Source organism: Malaya genurostris, chromosome 2 (genome assembly GCF_030247185.1).
Source record: "Malaya genurostris strain Urasoe2022 chromosome 2, Malgen_1.1, whole genome shotgun sequence".
NCBI classification, from domain to species: domain Eukaryota; kingdom Metazoa; phylum Arthropoda; class Insecta; order Diptera; family Culicidae; genus Malaya; species Malaya genurostris.
The window spans coordinates 20,562,674-20,578,935 of NC_080571.1; the positions used below are offsets into that span (position 1 = coordinate 20,562,674).

Genomic DNA, 16,262 nt, shown 5'->3' on the forward strand with positions numbered 1-16,262 from the left:
TGAGTTTACTACCCACTGAAAATGAGCTAACGCCCACTAGTGGGCTATAGGGTCCAGCTTGGAAATCACTGTAATAAACTGTCTGAGAACGTGAGACCATTTTACATGTAAAATCATAACGCCTGAACTCATACTGCACAGAACACCGACGAGATTCATAACAGAAGTAGGCCTGAAGTCCATTAGTGTAAGATGCGTTGTTCAATCTATCAACATAATTTATAACATCTATTGTTCATGATTTTTTTTAAACATTAAAACTCACAATTTTTCGGGGTCATGACTTATTTCGCCCATTTTCAGACTCAATTTGTTGTCATCGTGGCTAATAAAACAGTACCTAATCGTATCTACCTTTATTATAGACTACGGTTTCAGTTTTTATTTGAGACTTGCTTTATTTCATCCACATAATCTTAATTTCCAATAAATTGATATGGCTAGGCGTTTAGAGTTGCGGAATGTGATGAAACATGTCTAACATCAAGGAATAATCCGTTACGGTATAATCACATTCACTAACTTTATCCAATATATATTGCAATAGATTCTAAAATACTTAATTTAGAAAGGCACTTATCGCACAACCACATGACTGGAATTGGTTTCACACGTCTTAGGAAGATGACTTTCAGCTTCTACCGCTACTATGGCTATTCATTAACTATTAACTAATGGAATACTGACTTGGTTCGCTTTACTGTCCTTATTCTAACCGTCAACTGGAATCGATTCGCTTCCATTGTTCCATCTGGCCAAGGCTGCTGTGACGGGTGCGGGGTGGGAGAACGGGTGTTTGCTGAATCGGTGTTAGGGCCGGTTTATGATCCGAGTCGGAACGGAGCAACGCCGGCCTCCAGGGTTTCGATTTAAGAGACGATCCGCTGGCTACAACACCTAAACTACCGACCATCGAAGGGACTTGAAGGAGATTTTGATTTTGGTTCGCCAGTGGAACGGGACGAGCGGAAAGGCGACGCTGAAGGGTCGTCGTCGGAACATACAACGAACCGGACGATGTGGCCAGTGGTGAAGTGGTATCGAGGGAAATACTGCCAGACCGGGGACCTTGACCCGGTGGATAGGCTAGACTGGATGGTCGAACGCTAAACCGTCGACGGATGGGAATTGGAGAACTTGAGTAGCCTGTTGCCGTGCTGTACGGCGGTGGATTCTCCGAATGAAGCGCTGCTGGCATAGGAACCATTAGAGAACCTCGGCGTGGCCCGGCGTCCTGCACCGGATTACTGAAAAGATTCATCAACGATGGTATCTTTGGAGCGGTTGCCGTTCCAATCTTGCGTTTCGGAGAATCCAACGAATCGACTGTAGGTTCATTGCCGGGCATTGCTGCTCGACTGTGCATGATCTCCAGGGCCCGTATCAGATCACCGATGGTTGTGGTTTCCAGAATTTGCTCTTCATCGGTTGTCGGAGGTACGAATAAACTTCTGCGCCCTGTGGCAGTTGCCGCCAGATATTGCTGCGGCGGAGGATAGTTAAACATCGAAGCCCGACCCTTTGCCGTTTGGGCCAGGTATTTGTTGATTTGACGAGGTGCTTCCACGTCAAAGTCCGAGTTCTTTCTGGAATCGGAAGTGACGGAACGTTTCCGGAAGGGATTGAACCGCTGCAGCAGAGTTCGGTTCGTCGTTGAAACCGGCGTTTGGAACTCCTCTCGAACGGGCGGATTATCCACCGAGTTATTCGATCCGTACTGTTTACTGTTGCTGATTGCTGCCCGCAGCAAATTGTCCGGTGATTTTTTCGCTTTCTGACGAACCTTTATCATCTCCTTGATTTGGATGTTGTCACCGACGCTCCAGGTCCAATCGTTGAGATTCTAGAAAAATAGAAACCGAATAAGTTGTAGAATCAAAATAAAATCAAGGTTCTTACAGTCGGTTGTTGCGTTGGTGTCAGACCGAAATCGGAGGAAGCCCGAGGTCGCATCGGAGGCGGTGCCAGGTAACCGGGTTTTTCCAAGCCCGACATGGACCAATCCGACAAACTACGCTCGCTGTCGAGAATCTGTGAATCGGAAAAGCAATTTATTCCCAAATTACTGGAGGCTTGTTCCAGGATACTCTGTCGATCGTCGTCGGTGGCCGTTATGTTGCCCAGCGCGGTAACAACTCTAGCCAACAGCTCGGCCGGTTGAACCACAGCCTGAATTCCGAATGTCTTCTCCCGGTTGATTCGGTTCAAGTCGGTATCCGACAAACGGCGACCGATCGACGACACACTGACGGTTGATTTGGATTTCGTCAGCAAATCTCCGCCGGTCACACACATCGAGCAGGCTCGCTTCCGGGCCATTTCCCGAGGATCAATTTCCGGTTCCTGGTACATCGTCAATTCCGGACACGAGCTCGAGCGACCAATGTTTGCGCCTACGAATCGATCCGTTGGCTCATTGTAGACAGGCTGAAAATAAACGTGATGCATTCATTAGGACTGTACAGTTCAATAGACATAAAAATAATTATTTGAATGAAGAACCGAAGTAGTACCACTAGCCACTTGTTGGCAATAAAAGAACTTCAAGCAAGAATCATCCATTGATGATTTTGCATTCATAGCATCCGAAAGTCCGGAACGTTTAGCTGTACTTTCGATATTCCATTTTCTTCCACGTGGCACTTTACTTCCAGTGCAAGAAAATGGCCTACTGTGCCGAGGGTAGCCATCTTGAAATGCGTAGTTTTGTAACTTCAGTAGCCTCTTCGCGAACGCACTTTTGACACATTTCTATTGTAATGGTTTTGGGACTTACAGCTTCTTTGCCGTTATTCATCACCAGAAACTTAACGTCACGGCTTATAACAACCCAGTTGATATTCGAATGCAAAATAATTAAATCGACGATATTAAACTTTTCGCCTTTCTGCATAACCGAACAAAGTCATCGTTACAGCTTTCGTAACACGCTTTCGCAAAAATAGAGGCCCTGTTATATTAAGAGACACGCTAAGAGACAATCCGTCAAACTGGAGCCCCGGCCACTGCACGATCCTTTTTCTTATTTCCTTTGGCAACCAGCCTAATTTGATGAACTTCAAATGATATTTTGATTTCGAATTGAAAAACTTGAATTCGTAGGGTAAAACAGTTAATATCGAAGAACCGAACAGAACTTGACAGTTCTACCGAAACTAGTTCTCCTGAGCCGTTCATTCGATCTTCAGAAAGTTTGTATCTTTCTGCGAAAAATGACGATCTGTCGATGGTAACAAACTCTTTAATAATAAATGCAAAGACTTTTTTTTGCTTGTATTTAAAGTAGTAATCGTTTACGTTTACGTACTTTTTCAGAGGTCGCTAAATATATACAATTTCTAGTGCATTCTGGAGAACTACGACCGTTTCGAAATATACAGTGTTTAGTACACTTTCTTATAGAATTCAGTCTTTTTAATTTCTTTTAAAACGATTAGAGAACTTTTGCTCACTCATTCTTCAAGAAGAGCTAGTTATTTTGAACCGTTCACGAATGGATTGCCCATCTCTCGTTTGAACGACTCTACACTGAGAACCCTCAGATCACAAAATTTTAATATTGTTCCACGCACCGGTTGTTTCAATTAAAATGGTGTTGATTTAACTTAACATATCTGTTGATTTTGTCATAACCATTTAGGTATTTATGTATTTTCTTGAAAGTGCATCTGTAGCATTAGGCTTCTCAGAAACATTCTTAAAAATGGAGCTCTTTCAGCAAGCCATTCTACAAGTGGAGGAAAAATTCCCAATGCCCTGTGAAAAATTTTCTGGTGAATTCTCTCTTGGGAATTTCAATCTTACTTTCAATTTACTTGGTTAAAACAACTGAGCCATTTTTTGATTTCATGCATACAGGTAACTTTGCTGGAATTGAGTCATTACTCAGTTGCACGAGTAAAACGTTTCATTTTCCCCTTGCGGTTGTATGTCATTACTCAACTGTAACGTTTCATTACTCGTTTGTGGTGTGTGTGTGTGTGTGTGTGTGTGTGTGTGTGTGTGTGTGTGTGTGTGTGTGTGTGTGTGTCTACGCTGGGTGTCATTGCTAAACTGACAGCACGTTAAACAAAAAATGACAGTTTAGTTAAAACAACAATCGATTAGTTGTACCACAATTTAACCAATCAAATTTAAAAAAAAACAACTAATATTTTAGTTTATTTTCGATCGCCGATTTTTCCGTGTACAAGTGATCTGATCTCGAAATATTCATTCCGAAAATACTTTTTACAATACATTGCTTCTTCCCCTAACAAGCACTGCATCGTCATCCCGCATATTTTTTCATTCAGTTTTGTCGAATCACATCGCGTAGAAAAAAAACAGAATGGGCACTGCCAAAAGGGGACACAACTCTCGGTTGATTTTTCAGAAGGCCGTAAGAGCAAGTGACAGTTCAGTTCGGTTTCACATCTCATCCATGTCAGTCGATTAACCAAAACCGCTTACGTTCGGGATAGAAGAAACCAAGTACAGTTTTGTATAGTGAACAATAGAACGATCTCGAAATGAGTGAACCAAACGAACAAAAGCTACCGCCGACACGAAAGAATACAATTGTTGTTGACTTCAGGCAGTGCAAAATTCGACCTTCGATACGAGAACTTGAAGGTTTGCTTAAGGAGCAAATGCATCTTGACATTAAGGCTGTGAACCATTTACCGGTTAACTTTAACTTTTGGTTAAAATCTGACACTTGAGTGGTTATTTTGTGTCGAGTTGTTAAATTTAACTGAAACTGCGGCCCATTTCACAGTTTGACGGATGCAAAGTTATTTTGCACTGGAAATAATTTTGACTAAAGAGTTGATATTAGAATTTTCTTTGCAAGATTTTTTTCAGTGTCGGAAAATAACCATCGATCTGTCAAAAATAACCATACTTTCGAGCAGGGTTATTTTTGACAACATCAAAATAATCACTCGAGTGTAAGATTTCAACCAAAAGTTAAAATTAACCACAAAATGGTTCACAGCCTAAACGTGTGCATTTACTTCATTGCAATAAGACTAATAATGTTGTTTACATCCAGTTTTATAAAGAGTTGGATGCATTTCAATTCGCAAAAGACAATAACAATGTGCATTATGTGGAGCACGAGAACATTAAGTACAACATTCCAGTATATATGGAAGATAGTGCTATAGAAGTGCGTGTGCATGATCTTCCCTCAAGCGTCATCGATCCTTATATTCGCAAAACTATGTCCCAATAAGGAGAGATTCTCTCTACCGAAAAAGAAAAGTGGAAGAATTTTTTCCCTGGTATTCTAAATGGCGTACGTTTATTACGCATACACTTGAAGAAGGCTATACCTTTTTAAGTGATTTTCGGTCAAGATACAAGAATTCCGTTCAAATCACTTGTTACCTATGAAAATCAGATGGCCACATGTCAATATTGCCAAAAAGCTATTCACTGCGGTAAGCCATGTGATAAACTGGACAAGGAGACAACTACACCAAAGGACAACGGTGCTTCCTTCACACCAACCCCAAGCAACCCCAGTACATCTGTGACAGTCACCAACAACAATGAAGCCACCAACCCTTCAACGAATCCATCATCATCCCCTATAGAACAAAGTACACTAGCTACAGTTAACAATGTACCCTCCAACCAACCAGCAACTGCAAACAAATTACAATAAGCTGCATCTACAGCAACTAGCAACGAAAAGAAGACGGAAATCGACAACAATTCCATCGATGTGGCAATGGATGACGAGACGAACCACGAACGAAGTGCCCCTCAATCCTCGCAGGAGGGAAATGGAAACTCCTCTCCCCCTAGAAAAAGGGTGACAACGAGATCTAACTCAGAAAAAAATTATTTAAAAAATCGGCTCAATCGGCCACGTAAAGCTTGAAAGCAAATAGGCCTGAATAAAAAAATATCTTTTAAATAAAAAAAAGCAAGTGACAGTTTCTCTTTATTTACTTTCTCTTTCGATTATTGTGATGTGATTATAAAGATTTTCGTAGGTTTCGCAGTTCTGTTTGAATGTCAAAAGTTTTGGGTCTCATTTTATGCAAAGAGTTGAGTGATAAACGTGGAACCCGCTTGGTAATTAACGAAAGAGAAAGTAAACAAAGAGAAACTGTCACTTGTTCTTACGGCCTTCTGAAAAATCAGCCGAGAACTGTTTTTTTTTTCAGCTAAAAATGTTATCATTTTCTTGATTTAATTTGACATCAAATCGTTCAGAATGGTAACAAGTATATTATATGTCAATATGGATCACTTTAACGAATCCAATACAAATCGAAAAAGACATCACGTGACAAAAAAGGCTACTAGTTCCGTCATGTTTATTAGTTTGCGTTTAGCGTGGACCCAGAAGTGAAATGTCAAAAATAATTCCGCATGATGCCGACATCGGATGTGAACATTTCCATATTTAGGTGTGTTTTTTTTTCGGACTAGTAAATATCGCCTATAAATGATGTAGAATTACGCTCTTTAGGACTTACCGTCTTCACTTTCAAGAGTTATGAAGTAGTATTTAACTTTGCTCATGAATGTTATGAATAGTGCTGAGAAGACGAAACTTATAGCCTGTGAGGTCAATGTTTGGCAGACCACTTCTGATATATAGAATATATTTAAAAATTAAATGAACGGGGTATTACAAATTACTTTGATTGCGATATTTGTTTTCATTGTGTACATGACATTGAATTTAAATTAACTAAGCGATCTGTCCCTTGCTAAGAACTGTTTTGTGAATAGTTTAAACTTTTAGTCAAAATTTGAAATTTCAATTTTTTTTAAAGTACACTAAGGTCTCTTTTTACACGGAGGTTACATACTGTGTTAAAAAAAACCGTGTGAAAGAAAACCGTGTTGATTGCGGAAACCGTGCAAAAAATACCGCATGGAAAATTTGATGTCATAATTCTAAAAACCGTAGATTTGATTATTTGTTTGTTTTGTTTTGGATGGAATGTAACTTTTGATAATTTGAAGAGGAAAAAAGCTTATTTTTCAATTTTTGTAAGGTACACGTAACTGTGATAATTTAACTGTTATTTCACAATAGAAACGGAAATCTAAAAAACATCCTGAGGTTATGAGAAGGGTCCAGTCATACTTGATCAAACACATTGGATGACAAATTAAAATTAGAACAATTAGGAAACGCATTGTACGATAAGCAAATTATTCTTAATGGCTCATGCCTTCTGTATAATGCATTCAGTTTTCAAAAGAACGATAATACGTACAATTAGAACCTATAAATACTTTCACTACAAAAAACTTGAGAATAAGTTCTTTTCAATTCCGAAGTTGCGATGTGTAATAAACACTAACGATCTTAACAGTCACTCTCAAGACATGGGTATTGAATGAAGATCTATGCACGCAGCGACAGAATCAAAAGGAAAGAATTTATAGAGATGAATATGGATCAAATTAGAAAAGGTATTACAATGTGTCAAAATCATAATACTATTAGAGCTATATCATTCAAATGGGTATAAATTACTGTACTGCTCGATATGATGAAGAGTTGAAGAGATTAGTAAATTCGACTAGTTCTTCAACGCTACGAAATTCGCGATGATATCAATGACGATGCTGACATCATACACCACAACTGAGCGGAAGAGACGTTGTCAGGTAATTCACAACAGGGATTCAAGATCTAAAGACTGATTAATCATTTTATGGAACGACAGTCAATACTCCCGTGAACTGTTGAATGGATGATTTTAGTTAGCTTTCAAACTTTAAATTAATTCTTATAATTATAATTCTTATAATCGTTTTCTTACAGACAACCTGTTCCCTTTTTTAAAATTTTCTCAAAAAATAAATTACAGTGCATTTTAAACTCTCATCAGAAACCGTGTTAATTGCGGAAACCGTGTAAATAAAAACCGTGTTTATTCCGGAATCCGTGTAAAAAAGCCGTGTAAAAAGAGACCTTAGTGTAGTTGAATTTCACTCAACAGACGAACCGTTCAAAAATTCGACAAATAGAAAGTTCGTTTAGCTCTGAAAAAAATTTAATAAATAGTATGGTAAGTGCAATACAGTGATCATAAGAATAAGTTATACTTATTACTTTTACTTCAATTGATAGCTCTCGTTGAGGCGAATTTTAAGTTACGTTTTATTTATATACTAAATTATTTTGTTGTGAAGAATTTATTTATTTATTAAACTACCTGATATTCTGTATTTATATCACTGGAACCGTAATCATTGTCACAGTAAACATGAATACGAATGGATTAATTTTTAAAATCAAGAAATTGTAGTACATAATTCGGAAATGTTGGTTCTGGAACTAGCATTGAGATTAATTTGTTTAGTTTTGCGTGCACATTTTACACACATTTATGTAAATAGTGATTTTTATGAAACAATGTGTTCTCTTCCGAGTTAGTATCAGATTGCTATTCTAAACCGAATTTACAGCCTTTTTGTCGTGACTTACTTTACTATGGGGTGCCTTTTCAAAATTTACCCTCTGAGAGAGTGATAAGTTTTTGATCGTGAATATCTCCTGTTGTATCTAATGAATCAACATAATTCTTGCTACATGCCATCGAAAATATGATCACAATTTTATGATGAAATATTCAGTTGTGTGACATAATCTCAAATAATTCAAAATTAAACTTTTCTTAAATGTTTGGTATAAACAAGTATCAAAGAGGATAATTCGTAAGGCGCGTTTGCCTTTCTCGTATTTTGAAAGCTCATAGCTCAGTGATCTGTGAAAGGATTTATATAATCTAACTACCAATAGAATCGAAATTTTTCAACTTAAACGGGTATAGCAACAGCATTGAAGTAATTCATTAGTACACTATTGAAAAACCTGTCTCATTTGACCCATGTCAACACCAGCCAATCAGAACGCGTTCTGAGGAAGAAAACAAAAAAATCTGCTGCTTTCATTCGAGAAAATGTTCCGAACAGTGTTTAATATCGTAGTGAGTTCCACAATTTGACCCTTCTGAATGCTAGAAACGAATCCCTACAGCATATTGATAGTTTCTTTCAATAAATTATGCAAATCCAAAATGAAATAATCGACATTAAAATTCTGTATGCGGCTATTTTTATAGCCGTTAGGACCGCCCATTAGTGAAAAAGCTACAAACGAAATCACGTAAAAAGAAACCTCTCAACAAAAATTGGATCAGTTTGGATTCTGTCGCCACTGCGAGCAGATGTATTTTGTGTCGTTTGCAAAGCTAGCTCAGCTTCCGACAAGAGCGATAACGTCACAGCTGCCAGTCATTTGAATTGATGAAAAAACAATGGTGGAGAGCATTACACAAAATCAGCCGTTCTAATGGCTCTAAAAGTTTTCTAAAGAACTATTAGGATTTGTTGTTCGCAAATCGAAGGCAAATATCCTCAGTTTAGTGCAAATCTAGAACAGCTTGGTTGGATTTGTGCACTTTTCGCTGTGTGAAATTCACAGTAATCGAGATCAAGTGAAGCCTTCTTTGTTTTTGCGAAAAATGTGGAAAAGGGGATAATAATGCTTGCATAATTCATTCAATTGATCAACTAATTGATATTCGGAAGTGTTAAGGAACATGTCGGTTGTTTTCGTATTCACGACATCCAGTTATGTCTCTGACATTACCCACCCGCCTTTATCATGCAGTGTATATCGAGAAATATACCATATATTTGAAATTGTTTGGTTCAGTGTACTGATTGGGAAAACTGTCTTATGTGCATTAAAAAATTTGTAGTGTAATAGTAACCTTTTTTGTCACCATATTTGATATATAGTATATTTGTGATCCATATTGATATATAGTATATTTGATGGTAATAATGGTGCTTTCATCTCCTATGAGGATCAATTATTGTTCCCTTATTTCGGGATCATACATTGCTGGAAGTGAAGTAGGAATCATTGATAGATGTCCCGGAGAGTAGAACAAATCAACATTGCTCTATTTCAAAATTTCGCTCTAATAGAGGAAGCATGTTTAATACTGGTGCGATCGTGTCATTATTTGAACATTGTTTTGTTATTATCTCGTCTATAATAAGGCTATTGTGAATTGAAACTCGAAATTTGAATATATATTATCGATGGCAAGTATTATTATCTGGTCACATCGCCTACTTAGAGCGAATCTTATGTTTGAAACTGACCCAGGGTAGTTTCATCAAACAAACACTTTTCATGAAATTGTGTTGATTTCTCACTTAGCAACGGGAGTTTGAGCAAACCTGATATAAAAACCAGGTTCGAAACTGACTCGTTTTTCAGTTCAACAACGTTGAGACTAGGTTCAAAACTGTTTGTAAACGGTTTGACAGCAGTTAGAGTGGAAACTGGGTTAGGTTTGGCATCAAGCGAAAACGACATTAGAGATTATGGAGGCTGACAATAGTGGCATTCCCAACTCTAATTCCTAAAATCTACTCATACTCTCATCAGTTAATCAACAGAAAAGATTATCAGTGTGTGGTGACAAAACACACCGCTTACTTAAGTTTACGTTTCGTCTTCGACTCATCAGTGCGTCAGCAGATTATGTTACGTCTGCTCAGCGGATTATGTTGATCCGGGGGTTTGCGTCAGCAGGTCAACATAATCTGCTGACGCACTGATGAGTCGAAGACGAAACGTAAACTTAAGTAAAAATGGTTATGTGCACCTAGCATAAATTTGGGGGTAAAGGCAAACTTTTTCCCCTTCAAATTACCTCACCGCTTAGTATTAGCAACAAAACAATCTTTTCTTACAACAACTTATTTTTGATTAGTTTGAAACAAGAAATTTGAGTGATTATTACTAACATCTAACCACTTGCGTTGCTCAAAAAGCGCAGTTTTGACAAGTGACTAATGATGTATTGTAGATCGATTAAAAAAAATGCTCTCGTTATGTTGCAATGTCATGCTGAAAAAAATTATCTTTCCTTAAGATGAACATAACTTAACATTTCTTTACGTTTTTTCTTAGACTCATCAGTGCAGAGCAGTTCAAATTGAAAACGAAAGCTATCTGAAACAGTACAGAAATTCTATGGAATAATCTCGTAAAATCTCTATTACTGCGATATCAATCCACAGTAACGTTTTGCACATTCGCCTACGTCTTCATAATGGTTTCGCGACGTCAAATAATTTTCAACTACACGGAAAAGCCAGCGATCGCAAAACAACTAAAATATTAGTTGTTTTTTTTTCTGATTTTGATTGGTTAAAATTTGGTACAACTAATCGACTGTTGTTTGACGTTTCAATGAGATGTCACTCGTGCAATTGAGCAAAGACACAATCCCAGCAAAGTTACTTGTATGCATGAAAGCAAAAAAATGTCTCACTTGTTTCAACCAATTATTCAGTTATTTGAACTTAAGACGCCAATTGCAATAAATATTTTTTACTGTTAGCCTCTTCACTGCTTCAACAACGAAATTTTACCTAATTTACTGCTTATATCTTTATCACTAAACTCACAAAGGATATAGAAATGAACTAAAAGATTACAATTCTCTAAAGGGAACTCACCAGAAAAATGGTCACAGGGAATTTGGAAATTTTTACTTCACTTGCAGAATGGCTCGCTGGTAAACCTAATGCTACAGATACACTTTCAAAAAAATACAAATAGTACCACTTCACTTTAGCAGCAAATTTTTAGGCGTTAAGCGATTTTAATAACATTGACATGAACTGTCCTAGAATACATTACTCTCAGATGAAATTAAAACATTTATACTGTAGGTATATCTATTTAACACATGAAAAACTTGTTTTACAATTAACTGTTATATTCTTCTGCATACTTTCACTTACATAAAACAACCACTACGTAACTAACATAAATGACGTTGATTTACCATTGAAAATTTTCAATTGAAACGCTTCTGGTGAAATGAAGAGGTTTTTTGTTCTGCGTTTTGCTGTCTTCGTTCTCCACCAAGTGACAGCATTTGAATGCAACAATTTCGGTTACCTGAATAGTTATGACAAAATCAACAGATATGTTAGTTAAATCAACAACATTTTAGTTGAAACAACCAGGGCGTAAAACAACAATTGCAATATTGTAATTTTGTGATCTGCGGGTTCTCCGTGTAGTAATTAAAAGCATTGCAGTGATCAAATCTGTCTCTATTAGTGCGAATATGTTTAAAATAAGTAACGATAACTTATAAATGAAAACTAGTTCATTACAACGAAAGTACGTGGTGATAGGAAACTTAAGAACAGAAAGAAGACTCCCAACGAGAGACGAAACGTGGTACCCATCCGCCAGCTTAACCGGTACTCGGAGATCACTTCCCGTCACAGACATCAATCCGTAATTGTAGGCACTCAACGATTCTATGGTTTTCTACTAGTCGGTCGGTTTAGAAACATTACGCACGAGTCGTTTGAGTGTCAACGTTCATGTATGTCTCAATCACGTTTAGTAGATTTGTTTACTGTTTCGGGTTGATGTTCGTTTCTTATAATAAAAAGACGTTGTAGTTTACAGTTTAGCTTATTCAAAAGTACAGTTCTTATCATTTTTGTTGAATAAGTAGATCTTAAGATGGTTGAAATAAAAGTACACAGAAACGTGGACAACAAAGGAAATTCAAAGTCTATTTATCACCGAAAACCATCAACCTTAACGAGTAAAGTTTAGTGAACAGTGACTGAAACTGAACTAAATAAACCCCACGAAAGAACACTCCTTTATGATTGACTGTATTACCTTGAACTTCAGCATGTAGACTTCGTTCAATATTTTCCTCAGATAACTGACGTCTTTGGTTACACCATTCCAGACACGCTGCTGAGTTTCCATAACATTTACCGCCAGTAGCTGCTGCAATCGTTGCACTTTTTTGTGAGCTAGTCCCCTAGAAACCAGAAGAAACAGTTCAGTTCCAGTTCAGGTGAAGCAAAGAGCTCAAACTTACTTCGCTATAAAACCAAGTATCATAAAAACGTAACCAACTCCGGCGAAAAACCACAGCACCACAAACACCTGATACAGAACGAAAGCCTTTCCGAACTCGTGCTGCTGCGACGGTTCGAACGTGCTGGTGTAGTCCCCGAAACCGATGGTCGTCAACGTCACGAAGGCGTAGTACACTCCGACATCGTACGGCCACTTCTCGAAGTAGCAGAAAATGAACCCAGGGATGAAGATGAATATCACGATGCCCGGCACCAGGTACAGCATGATCTGTCCAATCAGGCTGAGCTTCCGCGGGACGTAGTGAGAATCGGCGGACAGTTTGTAGGCCTTGTAGCGCCGGTACAGCCGAATGAACTGAAATGTGAAACGATCGTGTTTTTTTTAGTTTTTCAAATCTGAACCTTGGCGCTAATACCGTTTTTCCATATAAATCACCCAAATAAGCGAAGAAGAAACCATTCACTGGAAGCCCGATCAGTGCGTAGAAGATCATGAATATCCGGCCGAATGTGTTGTTGGGTGAAATGTTGCCGTAACCTGATCGAGAGCCAAAAAAAAAATATTCATCATTTCTTTTACTTTATAAAACTACCGGCACTCACCAATCGTCGAACATACGATGAAGGCAAAGTAAAACGAATGGTAGAAGTTCCAGACGTACGGAGGATCATATTCGTCCAACGTGTGATTGGTGACCTTCTTTTCGCAGTACTCCGACAATCGGTCGAGAAGTTCGTTCTGTAGTTCCGGATCATCGGGCGACAGGTACTTTGTAAGCAGTTCTGTATTTGGATTATAGAAGAAATAGTTTAAAGAATATGTTACAAAAAATTACACAAACAAAGCATCGGTAGTTGGAAGACTTCAATGGTTTAAAATAACTATTTTCTAACCCGATCTTGCTTATTTCCGTTTGTGTTGCTTGCCGTGTACCGAAGCGATCCAAGGTGTAAATTGAGTAGTTGTCATAAAACTTCAAGCCTGACGTGATCTCGTTGTTGTTTTTTTTTTTGCTAACCACAAAGTATCAGAGTTTCCACGAGCTAAGTGGTAATAACGAGATGCTAATAGAATTAGCCTTTTCGGGATGAATATATTTTTGTATGTTTACAACCATTTATTCGTTATTTGTGTCAATCGATGGTGGCGACCACATCGAATACAGGAACTAAGGTGTTAATTGTACTTCTGCGATGTTTCCAGTGCAAGATCGTTGGACTGACCTAGCTGTTCCGTTTCTATTGAACTGCTAGAGACCAATGGCTTTTTTCCGGTTCTACAAACTATGTGACCCTTTGACAAATCAAACTGTTCTACTTAATCATCAAACGCTAAGCGATTCAGTTCTTTAGTTTTTGATGAGAAGAAACAGTTTCGATCAACAATTTTATCTTTGATGGCCGGTTATGTCATGACCTCTTTGTGTTTGAACATCAATGGAGAGAGCGAATGAAAGAACAGACTCAAAATTAAGTAAAAAAACCCTTCTTAATCCACCTAGTGGTGTGATAATGCCTTTCTCTTCTTTCATAACAGTCTCATGAAAATATGTTTCATACTTTTATTAAATAATTTTGGATACTAATTTTGACACCAATTGATTCAGATTGATTCGAGTAGTTCACAAAAGCATGCTTCAGTGTTTATGTCACACAGTCAGCATCATTTTTCCAAACTAGTGCTTGACATTTGCGTTGCCTATTTGTATGAGAACAGTGAAAAGCCTTCTTAGTCCACTTAGTGATGTTTTCATATATCTTGAAAAATCACCATAAGGGGGAGTACATGAAATTTTCGAAATCGAAAAAAAATTTTTGATGCCAAAAGGCTTAGAATTGCATGAAACGTCGAGATTTAGTGTCATCTCGAAAAAAAATTTTTTTGAAAAAATCGACTTTTTGGGACTTAGAAAAAATATGAAAATTTTTATAAGTCCCAGAAAGTTGATTTTTTCAAAAAAATTTTTTTTTGAGATGGCACTAAATTTCGATGTTTTATGCAGTTTTAAGAGTTTTGGCATCAAAAAAAATGGTGCTTTTTCAAGATCGAAAATTGCCAAACCTTTACCACCGGGCAGCATCCCTTAAGCATGTCCGATTTAGGTCAAATTTTGCATGAAGGCTTTTTTCGAGGTGCTTAAACTTTTGAGCACTAAAACTTTACGAAAATAGAGTTGATCCCAAAATTTTGGCACCCTTATATATATAAGAGCGGTAAAAATCAACGTGTTTTGTCGGTTACGTCACTTATACCATCATATATCTGGAACCAAAAGTCACAACCATTTGATCTTCGAACTTGATCAATGGTCCGACAGTAGCTTTCAAACGAGCCCAAGTTTGTTAAAATCGGTTCAGCCATCTCTGAGAAAATTGAGCGCGTTCAAATATCTTCGAAAAGTGATATGGACGGTCATCGATTTTTTTCTTCGAAAACTATCTCTATCTCTGAACGCGACTATCTCTGAGAAAACGACGTGAGTCCCACTATTAAAGGTACTTGCGAAGCTGGTATAATCGAAGTCGGCTCTAAAAAAGGGACTGAGATCCATTTTTGAGTCAATGGCTCTAATCTTCGGCCGTTAATCAAAAACCGGGAACCAGGAATTAATTTGTTTGGCCGTATACTGACTTTTTGTAACTAAACCGCACTAGAAAAACTTAATTTATCAAAACAATTGCGAATTTTGTTCAGAAAAAATATTTGAAGCGATCAGAGTGTACTCGTGACCGACTACGATCGAACTCCCGTTCCGAATATACCGGAAATAATAACCAAAAACTTCAGAACGGAACTCACTTCATTCTCTCAGAGACGGCTAAACCGAGACTCAAATGAATAGTCTTATGGTTTTATAGGCTGCAATTGAATTTTGTCTGGATGAGATATCCGGTTCGGGAACTAGAAAGTGAAGTGTGCTTGAAATTTGAAACCGTCATTTAGAGCGGTGATGAAAAAAATCTTTTGACTCATAGCTTTTTTACAACTTGAAAAGGTAAAGACTGTCCCAGAAAGTGTGGACGCAACCAAAAACCGCTGCCATTTCGCAATGGTTCAGAATCTGTCAATTTTTATGTCTGCGTCCTGTTATTTACACTCTTCTTTAACCACTTGTGCAGTTGTTTATTCGTTTTCATTAGTTTGTTTCGAAATGCGTGGACTTTCAGCAGAACAACGTCGATCACTACCAATTGAAATAGTTTTGAGGCGAGTTTAGAAATTATTTTACGTTTTTTACTTTGCCGCTTTTAGTGATGCTATAAATATTTCAACAATCTACACTATAATTTTATTCAATATACTGATAATATTAGACTACAACAACAGAATATTATTCTCAACATTTGCT

The 16,262-nt window shown here is 37.6% G+C and overlaps 1 protein-coding gene across 2 annotated transcripts in view; it reads right to left on the minus strand.

The window, feature by feature from the left end:
- Window positions 1-372: 372 nt before the first annotated feature.
- The window catches only part of LOC131428526 (open rectifier potassium channel protein 1), a 63,934-nt gene continuing 48,044 nt past the window's right edge, over window positions 373-16,262 (minus strand). For both annotated transcript variants that reach the window (XM_058592526.1, XM_058592525.1), the window contains exons 4-9: window positions 13,516-13,695; window positions 13,329-13,450; window positions 12,912-13,267; window positions 12,704-12,851; window positions 1,900-2,427; window positions 373-1,843 (exon numbers count right to left, since the gene is read on the minus strand). In XM_058592526.1, the coding sequence (XP_058448509.1) occupies window positions 719-1,843; window positions 1,900-2,427; window positions 12,704-12,851; window positions 12,912-13,267; window positions 13,329-13,450; window positions 13,516-13,695 (2,459 nt within the window). In that variant the 3' untranslated portion in view covers window positions 373-718. The remainder of the gene's footprint in view (window positions 1,844-1,899; window positions 2,428-12,703; window positions 12,852-12,911; window positions 13,268-13,328; window positions 13,451-13,515; window positions 13,696-16,262) is intronic.